General features: G+C 39.6%; 1 protein-coding gene across 5 annotated transcripts in view; it reads right to left on the bottom strand.

The window, feature by feature from the left end:
* The window catches only part of LOC134343935 (protein unc-13 homolog B-like), a 519,229-nt gene that overhangs the window by 192,569 nt on the left and 310,066 nt on the right, over positions 1 to 16,594 (bottom strand). For all 5 annotated transcript variants that reach the window (XM_063042888.1, XM_063042887.1, XM_063042890.1 and 2 more), the window contains one exon: positions 10,379 to 10,469. In XM_063042888.1, the coding sequence (XP_062898958.1) occupies positions 10,379 to 10,469 (91 nt within the window). The remainder of the gene's footprint in view (positions 1 to 10,378; positions 10,470 to 16,594) is intronic.

Below are 16,594 nucleotides of genomic sequence, written 5' to 3'. Positions count from 1 at the left end.
GATTACTGCAAATTGGCATGGATTTAATCATCTGAAATAATCTCCTAAACCAATTTAATTAGCTGGCCAAATTAATTGCTTTTCTACAGGTATTTTGCCTTGCTAAACTAGAATTAGAAATGTTACCTACATCTGAAACTAATGTGTCTTCTCCAATGTAATGAACTTTTGGTGAATATAAAATTTTATTAATTTCCCTTTATTCTTCACACTGTGACTTTTCAGGTCAATTGCTGGCTACCCCTGTTGCTCTCTGGGAATAAAAGTGCGGATCTTCAACCCTGATAACAACATTAATTATGGGATGTGCACATTTTGCTCTGGAAGTCCCAACATTGGTATTGGCCTAAATCATCAGTTTCATCTTTCACTCTGCCAATGCTGCCAGCTGTGATTATGCCTGTGCCTCATGGAGTCCAATGGGGCTGCACTAACAACTGCAGGCTTCCCAGCACTGAAATTGGCAAAATAATCCAACATCACTCAACAGGATAGATTTGAGCTATTTTCTCTCTTTCCTCCACCACCATTCCTTCAAACTTGGACATTTTCCAGCTGTTGACTCCTTTCTATCTCAACTTGAAATGCCTGATCATGTGACGAACATTGTCAACCCTTGAGTTAAATGTGATCAAAGCACTACAATTTATCTGAAAGCACTGACTCTGCTAGATAAAAATGAAATTCAAAGGGCAAATACAATTAAGCTGTCAAAGCCGTCCAGTTTCAGGAAGAGAAGAAAACAGAAGTTGTACAATAGAATTCTCTACAATTGGCTCTCTTCCATCTATATCAATTTGGCTAAGTTGCTTAAAAGTATAATTATAACATACAATGAACTAATTAAACAACAGGCTTATTTTGTTATAACCGCAGGGTTGCAAATTCTAATAGGTCAGGGGTGTGGCAAATGGAAGCAAAACTTCAAGTAAAAAAGCAATTGCTGCTTTTACAAAACATAGAAGTCCATGTATTTCATCAACAGGCAGAAATGTTGGCATGTTGCAAAAAATGGTACAACAATCCGATCATTATCTGTGAAAGTTATGGATAAATTACAAAGTAAAAATGAGGGGAAACAAGCATTGGAAAAAAAATCTATTCTCACTGTAATACAGTATAATGTTAAATGAACTCATCATTCATAAAAATATTCAGCAAAAGCATAAAATGGTGGAATATGACACCAAAGTATCTTCCAGTCATTTACAAGATTAGTTCTAGGGATAAGAGAATTCAGTTAGGAGCTGTCAAGAAAATTTTGAATATTTTACTTGAAGCAGGGAGTTGAGAGCAGAATAGGTAGTGATGTACAAAATCTTGTTAAATGTGAAAGTGTTCAAATTAGCGGAGAGATCAGGGATGCAAAAAACACAGGTCCTGTATTTTGAAGAAAAACATTTTTAATTCAATGATGATTTATGATGTAGAATGCATTGTCTAAAAAGTGATAAATGTAGAATTATGACTTTCAAAAGGGAAGTAAAACAGAAAGACAATATTGCAATACAATAGAAAAACAGTAGGGGAATGGAATTGACTACATTACGCCACAAAGAACTACCATCAACTCAACTGGCTCCCTTTTGTACTCCAAGGTAACGCTCTTAAGTGATTAATGCAACAGTGGCAAAGAAATTAAGAGAAATAGGTGGAAATATCAGTGACAGCATGTAAATAAACTACTCTGAAAAAAACTGCTCTTCAGAACCTGAGATTTTCTTTGTCACACCATTGCTGGCTGTATGTTCTGCAGTCTCGACTCTATGTTATGGAATGCCTTCCCTTTTCCACCTGTTTTGCCACCTTAAAAGCCATCTCGTTGACTAAGTCATTAGCCATCGTTCACAATATCTCCTGTTAGTTTGGCATTGTTGAGAGAGCAAAGGGCAGCAAGGTAGATGGTGACGAATGGGGAACAGAAACATTGCACTTCTGGTCTTCCTAGCATATGAGTAGTGCTGTAAAAGCAGTTAGCTCATAGCTTCAGCTCCTTTCATCTGCATTCAGATACAAATTTCTGGTGGCTAAGATATAATTGCTTAAAAATGCTAGTGTTCTAAAAGATCATAAAAGTGATGGTACAATATCTGAATTCTGTAGGTTACTGACCTGCTGTATTAGAACTAGCTTCCAATTGAGGCTCAAGGCCTCTGTTACAGGGTAATGGGTGGAAGTGGAAATGGGGTTAGGTTCATGAACAAGGTAAAAATTGGTCTGGCATCAATGTGATAGGGGCATAAACCTTGCCAGCATTTGATAATTGTTGAGAGTTGGACCCTGATTTGCAGTTGAGAGCAGTGGAAAAGCGAGCAATGACTTTTTGGGTGTTTTAGTGAAGGAAATCAGGGAAGCCACAATTAAAAAGAGATCAGAGATAAAGGATATGTGTGACCACAAAGGACAGAGGTTGTAGAAGTGCACAGTGCATAGATCCTAATGTTGGAGGAACAGAGCTAATTTTATCATTCACCAAAAGGCTCGCAATGATAGCGCCCTCCAAGAAGCACTTCAGGTAAATGTGCATCTCTGACGTAAAAATAGCACCAAGGTAGATTTAAAAAAGACCTTGAAAGTGGCAAGACAGGTGGAATAGGGAAAACATTCTACAACATGGGGTCACTCAAATAAGGATGTGCTCAGTTAAATTTTGAAATTGATGCCATTCAACCGAGAAATAATGCCAACCATAATTTGGAGGTTGAAATTATTCAGTTAGGTAATGCTGAACAAATACTTCATGACCTAATTTTAAAAATCAATGGTTAAAACAATTAAGACACCCTCATTATGAGTTAAATGACATTTGCCTTCTGAGTGAATCAATCACCTATATTTCATTACTCCACCTCATATTCACAATTCTGATATGACCACATGTAAACCGTTTTGAGAATTAAAATTCACTCATTTACATATTTCACAGAAAATTTACTTGAATCTATATCTATTTAACAAAAAATATCTTTAAGTTTTCTATTGTTTGTACTGAAATAACTTCTGTAATTTTTTAAAAAATTGGTAGTAAAGGTCAAAATGTCATAAGAAAGAAGCTGTTAATAATTTTTTTTCCAAATTTCCTCAAAATGCATCATATTTCCTTCATTGTGATTCATATTTAAACATATACATAAATTCCACTTATAGGTTATTTTCCAGATAGTCTTATTAAAAGTATTTTTCTAATACTCTATTGTCCACAGTAAAGTATTTAGGATTTATTTTTCAGAATTTGCCCCTTGATCTAATGACTGACCAAGTCAATCTGGAGATTATTATCTATGGTAAAAGACTTGAATTTGGGCATGATCAAACTTGAAACGTTTCACCGACTTGAATTAACACAATTTTATGAACGGGAAATTAGGTTTGGCAAGTCTGTCAAAGCTTTGACAGTATAAATATAAAGACTAAATAAGGAAAAACCAGTAAATGCAAATTATTAGCATTTTCTGAAGACATTCAAAAAGTTACAACTCAATGTGTTGCTACACAACGTTAGCTTCATGGGCTTGGAATAAAGCATAAATTAAAAATTATTTAATAGAAATGTGAGAAAATAGAAAGAGGAATTGTGAGCCACTTGACCCCTCAAGACTACCCCAGATCTCATCCTCTTTTTGTGCCGGTTATGAAATGGACAGAAAGTATCCAACAGGGAACAATAGATGGATGAGAGTATTTAGGATTAGTAGACTGTTTGCAATCTACATCAATCCTCTAAACGAGACTGTGTTCAATATATAGAAGTTTATTAACAAAGTCAGGCAACAAAGCTGTGAAGATACCAAGAAGACATAAAACTTCAGAAACTAATTAAAAAAATATCTGGTAGTTGAAATGCATCCTTAAATAAGAAGGCAACTATTAAAGGAGTGAGAACACACAATACACTGCAGATGCTGGAATCTGGAACAAATAAAAAAAGGAACTTAGCATGTTAAGCAGCCTCTGAGGTGACAAGCCGATGGTCAACTTTTCAAGTTGAGGTCCTGAATCAAGACTGATGGTGTGGAGAAAAAATAGCCACTGAGACAGACAAGGTGAAACCTTGTCATTTAGTGTGCTGTAAATCCTTGAAATTTTATATTTTCTATCCCAGAAATCAATACATGCTTAACAATTCCATGTATTCAAAACTGAGATCGACATTCTTGGATAATGGGAAGCAAATGAACATGGGTGAGGAGGAAGATTAATTTTGATGGCATCAGACAGGAAATCACAAATGTAGATTGAGAAAGGCTGTTTGCAGTTAAGGAGATGTCTTTAGAGATATCTGATAAGTGGGAGGCTCTTTGATGGAGAACTGATGCAGCAGTTCAACCATATCACTGAATAAAACAGATGGCTCAATTAGCCAGATAATAACCACTCCAGCTCCTTGTTTTATATTCATAAAATCTAGCTCTGTGTATAGAATAACAGGGTCATTACAGTCATGAAACAGGCTCTTTGGCCCATCGTGTCCATGCTGATCCATTAATACGCCTTGCCCCATCGACTTGCACCCGGACCAAAACCCCCAATACTCATCCGACTCACGTACCTATTCAAATTTCTCTTAGAAATCGACCTTGCATCCACCACTTGCGCTGGCAGCTTGTTCCACACTCTCGCCCCTCTGAGTGAAGAGATTCCCTCTCAAGTTCCCCTTAAAGATTTCCTCTTTCACCCTTAACCCATGACCTCCAGTTGTAATCTCACCCAACTTCAGTGGAAAAAGACTGCTTGTATTTATCCTACTTATACCCCCCGTAATTTTGTATACCTCTATAAAATCCTCTCTAACCTAATAATTCTAACCTATTCAACTTCTCCCTATAGCTCAGGTCTGCAGATCCTGACCACAATTTTCTCTGCACTTTTTCGATATTATTTACATCTTGCCTATAGGTAAGTGACTAAAACAGACACAAAACTCCAAATTAGGCCTCATCAATGTCTTTAACAATTTCAAAATAACATCCCAACTCTTGTACTCAATAGATTGATTTATGAAGACCAATATCGCAAAAGCTTTCTTTATGATGCTATCTACCTGTGACGCCAATTTCAAGGAATTATGGATATGTATTCCCAGATCCCTCTGTTCTACCATACCCATCAGTGCCCTACCATTCATCGTGTAAGATTTGGTTGGTCCTCCCAAAGTGCAACACCTCACACTTCTCTGCACTAAATTGTATCTGCCATTTTTCAGCCCATTGTTCCAGCTGGTCCAGATCCTGCTGCAAGCTTTGATAGCCTTCATTGCTGTCTACTACATCTTGGTGTCATCTGCAAATTTGCTGATCCAGCTTACTGCGTTATCATCCAATTCGTTGATATAGATGACAAACATCAACAGACCCAGAATTAATCTCTGCGGCACACCACAAGTCACAGGCCTCTAGTCAGAGAGGCAACCATCTACTATCACTCTCTGGTTTCTTTGCAAAGCCAATGTCTAAACTAATTTACTACCTCATCCTGAATGCCAAGGGACTGAACCTTCTTGACCGACCGCCCATGCAGGCCTTGCTAAAGTCTATGTAGACAATATCCACTGTCTTTCTCTCATCAACTTTCCGAGTAACTTCCTCGAAATATACTCTGGTTGGTTAGACACAAATTACCACACACAAAGCCATGTTGGCTATCCCTAATCAGTCTCAGTTTATCCAAATACTTGTATATCCAGTCCCTTAGAATAACTTTCCCACTACTGATGTCAGGTTCACTAGCCTATAGTTTCCTGGCTTATTCTTAGAGCCCTTCTTAAACAACAGAACGTTAGTCATAGTCATAGTCATACTTTATTGATCCCGGGAGAAATTCCCGGGGGTTTTCGTTACAGTTGCACCATAAATAATAAATAGTAATAGAACCATAAGTAGTTAAATAGTAATATGTAAATTATGCCAGTAAATTATGAAATAAATCCAGGACCAGCCTATCGGCACAGAGTGTCTGACCCTCCAAGGGAGGAGTTGTAAAGTTTGATGGCCACAGGCAGGAATGACTTCCTATGACGCTCTGTGCTGCATCTCGGTGGAATGAGTCTCTGGCTGAATGTACTCCTGTGCCCACCCAGTACATTATGTAGTGGATGGGAGACATTGACCAAGATGGCATGCAACTTAGACAGCACCCTCTTTTCAGACACCACCGTGAGAGAGTCCAGTTCCATCCCTACAACATCACTGGCCTTACAAATAAGTTTGTTGATTCTGTTGGTGTCTGCCACCCTCAGCCTGCTACCCCAGCACACAACAGCAAACATGATAGCACTGGCCACCACAGACTCGTAGAACATCCTCAGCATCGTCCGGCAGATGTTAAAGGACCTCAGTCTCCTCAGGAAGTAGAGACGGCTCTGACCCTTCTTGTAGACAGCCTCAGTGTTCTTTGACCAGTCCAGTTTATTGTCAATACGTATCCCCCAATCCTCTGTCGGCTCACCCATGGCTTTGGATATTTTAAATATCTCTGCTAGGGCCTCTGCAGTTTCTGCACTAGCCTCACACAGGGTCTGAGAGAACACATTATCAGGCCCTGGGGGCTTATCCACCCTAATTTGCCTCAAGTGTGCAAACACTCTGCAATATTCTTCATTAATCTCTATAAAGTTTTAAGTTTCTCAGGGTCAATATCATAAATGACCTGACTTGGTCCAACCAAGCACAGTCCACTGCCAAGAAGGCCCATCAGCGCCTTTACTTCCTGAGAAAGCTAAAAAAATTTGGCCTGTCCCCTAAAATCCTCACTAATTTTTATAGATGCACCGTAGAAAGCATTCTTCTAGGGTGCATCACAACCTGGTATGGAAGTTGTCCTGTCCAAGACCAGAGGAAGCTGCAGAAGATCGTGAACACGACACAGCACATCACACAAACCAATCTCTCATCCTTGCACTCCCTTTACACCGCACGCTGTCGGAACAGTGCTGCCAGGATAATCAAGGACACGACCCACCCAGCCAACACACTTTTCGTCCCTCTTCCCTCCAGGAGAAGGCTCAGGAGCTTAAAGATTCGTATGGCCAGATTTGGGAACAGCTCTTTCCAACTGTGATAAGACTGCTAAATGGATCCTGACCCGGATCTGGGCCATACCCTCCAAATATCCGGACCTGCTTCTTGGTTTTTTTGCACTATTTTACTTTCCCTTTTCTATTTTCTATTTAAAATTTATAATTTAAATTTTTAATATTTACTATCGATTTGTACTCCAGGGAGTGCGAAGCGCAGAATCAAATATCGCTGTGATGATTGTACGCTCTAGTATCTAGATAGATAGATAGATATACTTTAATAATCCTGAGGGAAATTTGGTTTCATTACAGCCACACCAACCAAGAATAGAGCGTAAATATAGCTATACAAAAAACTCCAACAATCAAACACCAAAATGCAAACTATGCCAGATGGAAAATAAGTCCAAGACCAGTCTATTGGCTCAGGGTGTCTGACCCTCCACAGGAGGAGCTGCATGTTCGATGGCCACAGGCAGGAACGACCTCCCGTGCCGCTAAGTGTTGTATCACGGTGGAATGTGGCCGAAGTCCAACAGTAAAAAGTTCAATATCCAGTCTGCAATTGTTTGGCGACAATGAAGTAAAGACCATGACCTCGCTGCTGCACTGCCTCACATCTATATACTCAGTGTCTGTCTCCTGAGTAAATACAGATGCAAAACATCCATTTAACATCTCCCTCATTTCCTTCCGCTCCAGACATAAATTACCACTCTGATCTTCCAAAGGACCAATTTGTGCCTTGTTATCCTTTTGCTCTTAATATACCTGCAGAAGCCCTTAGGATTCTCCCTCAACTTGTCTGCTAGAGGAACCTTATGTCTTCTTTTGGCCCTCCTGATTTCCTTCTTAAGTATTCTCTTGCATTTCTTATTCACATCGACTACCTCATTTGTCCTTACCTCCTACTTCATCTTAACCAGGGCATCAATATCTCTCGAAAGCCAAGGTGCCCTGAACTTACTACCCTTGCCTTTTATTCTGACAAGAACATACAATCTCTGTATTCTCACTTGAAAGTCTCCCACTTAGCAAGTATACCATTGCCAGAAAACAACCTGGCCCAGTCCATACCTACCTGATCCTTTCTGATACCATCAAAATTGGCCTTTCTCCAATTTAGAATTGCAACCCAAGAACCAGCCCAATCCTTTTCCGTAATTACCTGTAAACTAATGGCATTATGACTACTAGATGCAGAGCGCTCCCCTACTCAGACTTCTCTCACCTGCCCTGTCTCATTCCCTAATAGAAGATATAGTATCACACTTTCTCTAGTTGGGACTTCCATGTACTGATTAAGGAAACTTTCCTGAGCACATTTGACAAATTCTATCCCATCCAGCCCTCTAACAGTATGGGAATCCAAGTCAATATATGAAAAATTAAAATCACCTATCATAATCTTATGTTTCTCGCAAAAGTTTGCGATCTCGCTACAAATTGGCCCCCCTAAATCCTGCAGACTATTGGGTAGTCTTTAATACAATCCCATTAATGCGGTCATAACTTCCTTATTGTCAGTTCTACCCAAAAAAGCTTCACTAGACGAACTCTCCAGTCTGTCCTGACAGAGCACTGCTATGACATTTACCCTGACTAGTAATGCCACCCCTCCCACTTTAATCTCGCTCCGCTATCATGTAGAAAACAAGAAGACCCCAGAACACTGAACTACCAGTCCTGACCCTCATGCAACCAAGTTTCATTAAAGGCTACAATATCATAATTTCACATGCTGATCTATGCCCTAAGCATATGTGCCTTTCCTACAATATTCTTTGCATTGAATTATGCACAGCTAGAAAATTAGTCCCACAATGGTCAACTTTTTGTATGAAGGCAATTCTCTACAACCACTCCACTGTCTGTTCTAGCATTCTGGTTCTCTAGAATTAGTTCTGCAACTCTAGTTTAAACCCCCTCCCACCCACCCATGCAGCACTAGTAAACCTTCCTGCTGGGGTATTAGTCCCCTTCTTTTCAGGTGCAAATTATCCCTTCTGTACAAGTCCCATCTTCCCTGGAAGAGAGCCCAGTGATTCAAAAATCTGAAGACCTTCATCCTGCAAAATCTTCATAGCCACGTGTTAAACTTTATGATCTTCCTATTTCTGGCCTCACTAGCACGTGGCACAGGTAGCGATCCTGAGATCATAACCCAGGAGATCCTGTCCTTTGATTTAGCACCTAACTCCTTGAACTCACTTTGCAGGGCCTTGTCAACCTTTCTACCCATGACGTTGGTACCAAAATGGATCACAACATCTAGCTGCTCACCCTCCCACTTAAGAATACTGAGAACGTGATCCAAAGTGTCCCTGACCCTGGAATCTGGAGGGCAACAAACCAGCAGGGGAGTCTCATTGTCATCCACAAAACCTTCTTTCTGTTCCCTTAACCAATGAATCACCTATCACCACAGCTCGCCTCTTCTCCACTCCCCTTCCCTTCTGAGCCACAGAGCCAAACTCAGTGCCAGAGGCCTAACTGCTAGGTCATTTCCACCACCACCGCCCCCTCAACAACAGTATTCAAAGCAATAGACCCGTTTTTGAGGGGAATGACCAAAGGGATACTCTGCACTAGCTACCTATCCCCTTTTCTCCTCCTGACAGTCAGCTAGTTACTTGTGCCCTACACATTGGATGCACCTACCACCCTGAATGTCCTGTCAATCAACTCTCAGCCTCCCAAATAATCCAGAATTCTTCCAATTCCAGTTCCACCTCCTTAACATGGTCTGTTAGAAGCTGCAGCTGAATGCATTTCTTGCAGGTGCAGCTGTCAGGGACATTGGAGGTCTCCCTGCCTTTCCATATCCCACAAGAGGAATATTCCACTATCCTAGCAGGTACCCCCATGGTTCTAAATGTGCAGTAAGAAAGTAAGATAAATAATGACAAAAAAAAATCTGCCTATGACCTATACTTCTCCTCACAGAAGCCACAATAAGCTACTGCTTCAATTTCCCGCTCTAACACTGGCTCAGTCACAGAATGGCAACTCCACTAAAAACTAATTTATTTTTATTGGTCCTTGCCAAGTGCCTAATTATGTGCAATCTAATGTCTCTTTGGGAACTGTGACATACAAAATATGCCAACTGCCCCCACTCACTTCTCTTAAACTCTCTCTTCCTCTACGCAATCTGATTTCTCCTCAGCACTGTGGCAAGCAAAATGTCACTACTTCACAATATGTAAGCACTCAACAGCACAGACCATCAATATCATGACATGGAATTTGCAATAAGAAAGAATTAATGATAGTCTCCAATATGGAGCAAGAAATCAATTCAATATATAATTATGCATTTGGAAACAGGAACAGTTAGAAGAACCTAAACTTTAGTCCTACCTCTTGGATTTGCATTCGGACTTTGTTAATGGCTCGGATCCAGCGTGCTCGAGCAGGAGGAAATACAGGAATACTATCCTCATCATTATAACTGGAAAACAAATTTACTTTATGAACCAACTGTAATGAACTATGTAGTCTCAGTAAATGAAATACAATAGATCGTTAAGTATAAAGAAAAAGGCACTTGGTGATTAAATTTATTTTCAAAATAGATTGATTACAGATTTATGATTCAAGATTGTTTAATGACATTTCCAGTACACAAATGTAAACGAGAACAAAATAATTGTTACTCCAGATCCGATGCGGCACAAGAAAACACAGTAAGATAAAGAACACAATAATAATTTTTAAAAAGCAATAAATTTAAATACACATGATAGCTTATATACATAGACTGATTGTCTATTAAGTGACACTAGACACAGGAGTGTCTGTACATGAGGACTCTGACAGAAAGTGATAAAGTAGTGGTGGTTGGGGCATGGAGGGATGTATCAGTGGTTGTTGGTGTTGATCAGCTTATCTGCTGGGGGAAAGTAAATGGTCCTGATGGGAGTGGAACAAACAGTACTTGGGCAGGTTGGGTGAAATCTTTAATAATGTTACTGGACCTTTTCCCGCACCTTTCTGTATATATGTCCTTGAAGAAGGGTAGAATGGTGCCAGTGATATATTGGGTAGTTTTGACTACCTACTGTAGAAACTGGCTGGCAAAATAATACTGGTGACTATTATTTTTGAAGCATAGTCAACATTGATTGGTAGTAATTTTTTTCGCATATAGTCAGGTCCACAAACAGCAATAAGATCATTGGTCCATAAATATACAGATGGACCTCTCTCACCAAGATGGAGACCATCCATTCAAATGAGTGTTACTTTCTCTCCTTATTACCAACAAAAGATTCTTCTGTATTACTTACATCTTCAAAATTATCTCAACATAGAGGCCAACCTTTTGGTGGTTTGACCAAACATTAAAATGCTGAACATTCAAATTTCCCTTCTTAGCTTCCACGTCAGACAGCATTCTAAATAATTATTTATTTTTCAACCTATTCTATTCCTGAACCAACTGGGAAAAAAACCCTAATCATTAACTTTTAACAATACTGTCACCACTTTGACCACTTTGCACAAAAAAACTTTTGTATTTTCTGTTCTAATTGTGGTTTCGTGAGAAAAATGTTTATATGTTTATATTTTTCTTATGAATGCTGCTTGTATAATGCTATACGCTTGTCATGCTGCTGATAGTACGTTTTACACAGTACTTGTGCATATGAAAATAGACTCAACATTGACTTTGATAATTATCTGGCCTCCATCATCCCTGGTAGCAGAGAATTCCAGGCATTCACTACTCTCTGAAGAATTTTTTGTACACCCCCCTTTTAAATGACCAGTCCTTTAACAAGTGTTGGAAGCATGCTTTCTCTCTGAACCAATTTCCCAAAACAGACCAATTTACCCTAATAGAACGCTATTAAAGCTGCGCGCTGCTCCAATGTTTGTTTATTTTGTCCGGAAATCTAATTGCATAATGAAAAATAAATTAAACTGGAATGCTAACAAATAAATTTTTCAAAGGCCTTTCCAGTTCCAGGAAGTGGCTGTTGAGAAAAAAATGATAACGATTTTCTCTGTGGCAAACAGTAAGGAGATCCCTCTGCAAGTCAAGCAGTATCTGTGGAAATAGAAACCAGTCAACATTTCATAGAACATACAACACTACAGCACAGTACAGATCCTTTGGCCCATGAGGTTATGCCAACCTTTTAATCTACTCCAAGATCAATATAACCCTTCTCTCCCATAAATCTCTCAATTTTTCTAACATCGATGTACCTATACGAGTCTCCTGAGTATCCCTAATGTATCTGTACTTAGAATGATCTGTATAGAAAATCTACCTGACATCTCTCTACAGTTTCCTCCAGTCACCTTAAAATTATGCCCTCTCGTTATCAGCCATTGCTGCCCTGGGAAAAATGCGCTGGCTGTCCACTCTCAACATCTTTTACACCTCTATCAAATCAATTCTCATCCTCCTTCACTCGAAAGAGAAAAACACCAGTAGCTCGCTCAACTTTTCCTCATACAACAGGCTTTCTAATCCAAGCAGGATCCTGGTAAATCTCCTCTGCAACCTCTCCAAAGCTTCCTCAACCCCTTATAAGGAAATGAACACAATACTCTAAGTGTAGTCTAAGCAGAGTTTTGTAGATCTGCAAAATTGCCGCATGGCCCTTGAATTCAATCCTCTGACTAATAAAGGCCAACACACCATATTCCTTCTTATACATCCCAGGGTTCAGAAAGAGGTGTCTGAAGAGATTATGGAGGCATTAGTATTAATCTTTCAAGAATCAATTGATCCTGGCATGGTTCCAGAGGAACTGAAAATTGTAAATGTCACTCCATTCTTCAAGAAAAGAGAGAGGCAGAAGAAAGGAAATTATAGGCCAGTTAGTCTGACACTAGTGTTTGGGAAGATGTTGGAGTTGATAGTTAAGGATGTAGTTTCAGGGTACTTGGAGGCACATGATAAAATAGGCCGTAGTCAGCATGGTTTCTTCAGGGAAAATCTTGCCCGACTAATCTGTTGGAGTTCTTTGACGAATTAACAAACAGAATAGACAAAGGAGAACCAGCAGATGTTGTGTTCTTGGATTTACAGAAGGCCTTTGAAAAGGTGCTGCAGATGAGGCTGCTTAACAAGTTAAGAGCCCATGGTATTACAGGAAAGATACCAGCATGGATAGAGCATTGGCTGATTGGCAGGGGGCACACAGTGGGAATAAAAGGAGCTTTTTCTGGCTGGCTGCCAGGGAATAGTGGAGTTCCACAGAGGTTTGTGTTGGAACCACTTCTTTTCATGTCAATGATTTGGATGACACAATTGGTGGCTTTGTGGCCAAGCTTGCAGATGATATGAAGATAGGTGGAGGGGTATGTAGTTTTGAGAAAGTAGAGAGGCTACAGAAAGACTTGGACCAATTAGGAGAATGGGCAAAGAAGTGGCTGTTGAGAAGTGCATGGTCATGTACTTTAGTAGTAGAAATAAAGGCAAGGACTATTTCCTAAATGGAGAGAAAATTCAAAAATCAAAGGTGCAAAGGACTTGGGAGAAAAGTTAATTTGCAAGTTGAGTTGGTGGTGAGAAAGGCAAATGCGACGTTAACATTTATTTCCATAGGGCTAAAATTTAAAAGCAAGGATGTAATGCTGTGGCTTTATCAAGCAGTGTTGAGGCCTCACTTGGGAATATTGTGCGCAGTTTTGGGCCCCTTACCTAAGAAAGGATGTGCTGACATTGGAGAGGATTCAAATGATGTTCACAAAAATGATCCCAGGATTAAAAGGCTTGTCGAATGAGGAGTGTTTGATGGCTCTGGGTCTCTACTCAATGGGGTTCAGAAAATGAGGGGTGTCCTCATTGAAACCTATCAAATATTGAAAGGCCTCAATACAGTGGATGTGGAAAGTATGTTTCCTATAGAGTGGTGAATCTGTTGAATTCTTTGCCACAGGCAGTTGTGGAGACCAAGTTATTATGTATATTTAAGGCAGAGGTTGATAGGTTCTTGATTAGTCAGGGCATGAAGGGATAGGGGAAAACGCAGGAAATAGGGGCTGAAAGGGAAAATGGATCAGCCCTGATAAAAAGGCAGAGCAGGCTCAGTGGGCCAAATGGCCTAATTCTGCTCCTATATCGTATGGTCTTAACTACTGTATCAATACCTCTGCATTCCATCAATGTCACGCTGTAACCTATGACAACCTTTTAAACTATCCGCACCACCACCAACCTTCACGTCATCTGCCTGTGAATGTGAATAAGATCGTAACATGCTGGCAGAGTTCCAGAAAAGACATGTTCTAAATTGAACAAAGAAGTTAAATCTGATTTTACCTCCCCTTGAGACCCACATTAGGTCAGCTGGTGTTGACCTATCAGTGAGTGGTGAAACTGTGGAATTCTCTGTCCAATGAAGCAGTGGAGGCTAACTCAGTAAATATATTTAAGACAAGGTTGAATAGAGTTTTGCATAGTAGGGAAATTAAGGGTTATGGGGAAAAGGCAGGTAGGTAGAGATGAGTCCATGGTCAGATCAGCCATGATCTTATTGAATGGCAGAGCAGACTCGACAGGCCAGGTGGCCTACTCCTGCTCCTATTTCTTATTTTATGTTCTTATATAATATTTACAAAACTTGACTGGGTAATGCCTGTAGTTAGTCACCCTGCAACCTAAATCTCCATATCGTTCATTCCAGGGGATGTCATCTCCCACGCAAATATCCTTTTGGTACATCCTATGGGAACAGGGACACACTGTTCTGTGAACATCTTCCTGAGGAACTCCAGAACATGATCTCAGTAGCACAGCCTCTAAGTCAAGGCATTGGCGAATGTGAATTAGTTATCCAAATGTGAAAATGACCCTCCCCATCTATCTAGATGCCTACCACTTCAGAGCCACTGATTTCTCCTCTCAACAACACTGTTAGTGTCTCTCTCACTTTCCTTCAAGAACAATAACAGATAGTTACACTTTCAATCTCACCATCAAAGAATAATGCCAGAGAATTTTCTAATTCCACCCTCCTGAGATCTACAATTCTGCCACTGGTTGTAGGCTACAATTATAATGTGAAAATTTTCTATCAGCAAATTGTAGTTTATAATATTAAGTTGCCAACTTCTGCAAGTTAATAAAAGTTTTAGTTATAAAAATAAGTATGACTACATATGCCTGTTGTCTTGAATTTCACTGCAATGCACTTAGTAAATTCAATGTACCAACCTAAAAATTTTTCATTGAAATTCTTCCATTCATGCAGCAACAATAGCTACTTGACCATAACCTTAATAATTCCTTCCTATTGCTTTACAAATCAAACCATTGCCAATATTTTTCCTTATCTGAAAATGTACACTATAGACAATTTACAATGGAAAACCAGGAAACCTAACAACGATGAGGAACCCATCACTACCACCTGTTTTCCCTATATTTCTGCAGTTTCTGGAAGGATCGCCTGGATCCTGAAGAAATACCAGATTTATACCACCACAAACCCATAAGGAAGCTCAACCACAGCTTATGCAAGTCAAAGATGACATGGGACTCAGGAAGCCTGGTGTTTACAGGATTCCCTCTGGATATCAATTAGACAGGATGCACAATGGAAACTGGCATCAATCAACACAGGAGGTATATCCATTTGGGTTACCCCGAGAAATCGGTGGTAGCAGAACACTGCATTCGCAATGACCATAGGGTTGACTTCGACGGCACAAAAGTACTGAGTCATGCCAATGGCTTTTGGAACCACCCGGTGAAAGAAGCCATTGAAATAAAACTAGCTGAAAAGAATTTTAACAAAGACGAAGGTCTCTCTCTAATTAAGAACTGGAAATCCATGGTAAACAAGTGGCGCATCAGAAACCTGACTGGATGAGAACTAACCAATCAGAAGGGACCAACAATGGGGATATAAACGCCACTGGTCTAGACATGCCCAGGCATCATCCCTGATGAAGATAGCAGAGTTTCTCATCGAAACATTGGTTAAAATTAGTACTTGTACCTGGATGGAAGCCCGAGAAAAGTGTTTTTGTCATATACACCAGCAAAGCTCTAGATCCTTTTTTTTAATAATGACTAAGGTTAAAAGAAAATACATGCAGAAACATCTGATATTTGTGGCCCAATATTATACAATGAAGTAGTCAAAACTAAGCGGTGACATGAATCAGTTGGGAACCTGCTATGAATTAATAAAATTTAATCCAAATATAAATTGTTTCTTCAGCCTGTACCTTTATTAAAATCTCTTCTGAAAGTTTCTATGTCATTGGCTTTGGTCTATCCCAAAGGTATGAATTTGTTATCTATCTACTGTCTTTACTTACACCTGCTTTTTACTTCTTTTGCAAATTACCTTACATCTGTCTTCCTGGTTTAATTATCCTTAAGCCTACATCAAGTCTCCTGTAATCCTTTCAGTTTCTCAATAACAATCCACGTTTCTTAATATCTCACTCACTCTCAATCTCACTCTCAGCAACATTTTAGTAAATGTCCTCTGCATGCTCTTTAAAGCTCTGGCACTTCTCCAAAAGCATAGTGCCTAAACTTTAACAAAATACTCCAGCTGAGGTCTACCTAGTATTTACTAAATTAGCACAATTACTCTGCTC

Source organism: Mobula hypostoma, chromosome 3, assembly GCF_963921235.1.
Source record: "Mobula hypostoma chromosome 3, sMobHyp1.1, whole genome shotgun sequence".
In the NCBI taxonomy this organism is placed as follows: domain Eukaryota; kingdom Metazoa; phylum Chordata; class Chondrichthyes; order Myliobatiformes; family Myliobatidae; genus Mobula; species Mobula hypostoma.
Note: the sequence above shows the minus strand (reverse complement) of the source record. Positions and strands in the feature narration are given on the sequence as shown.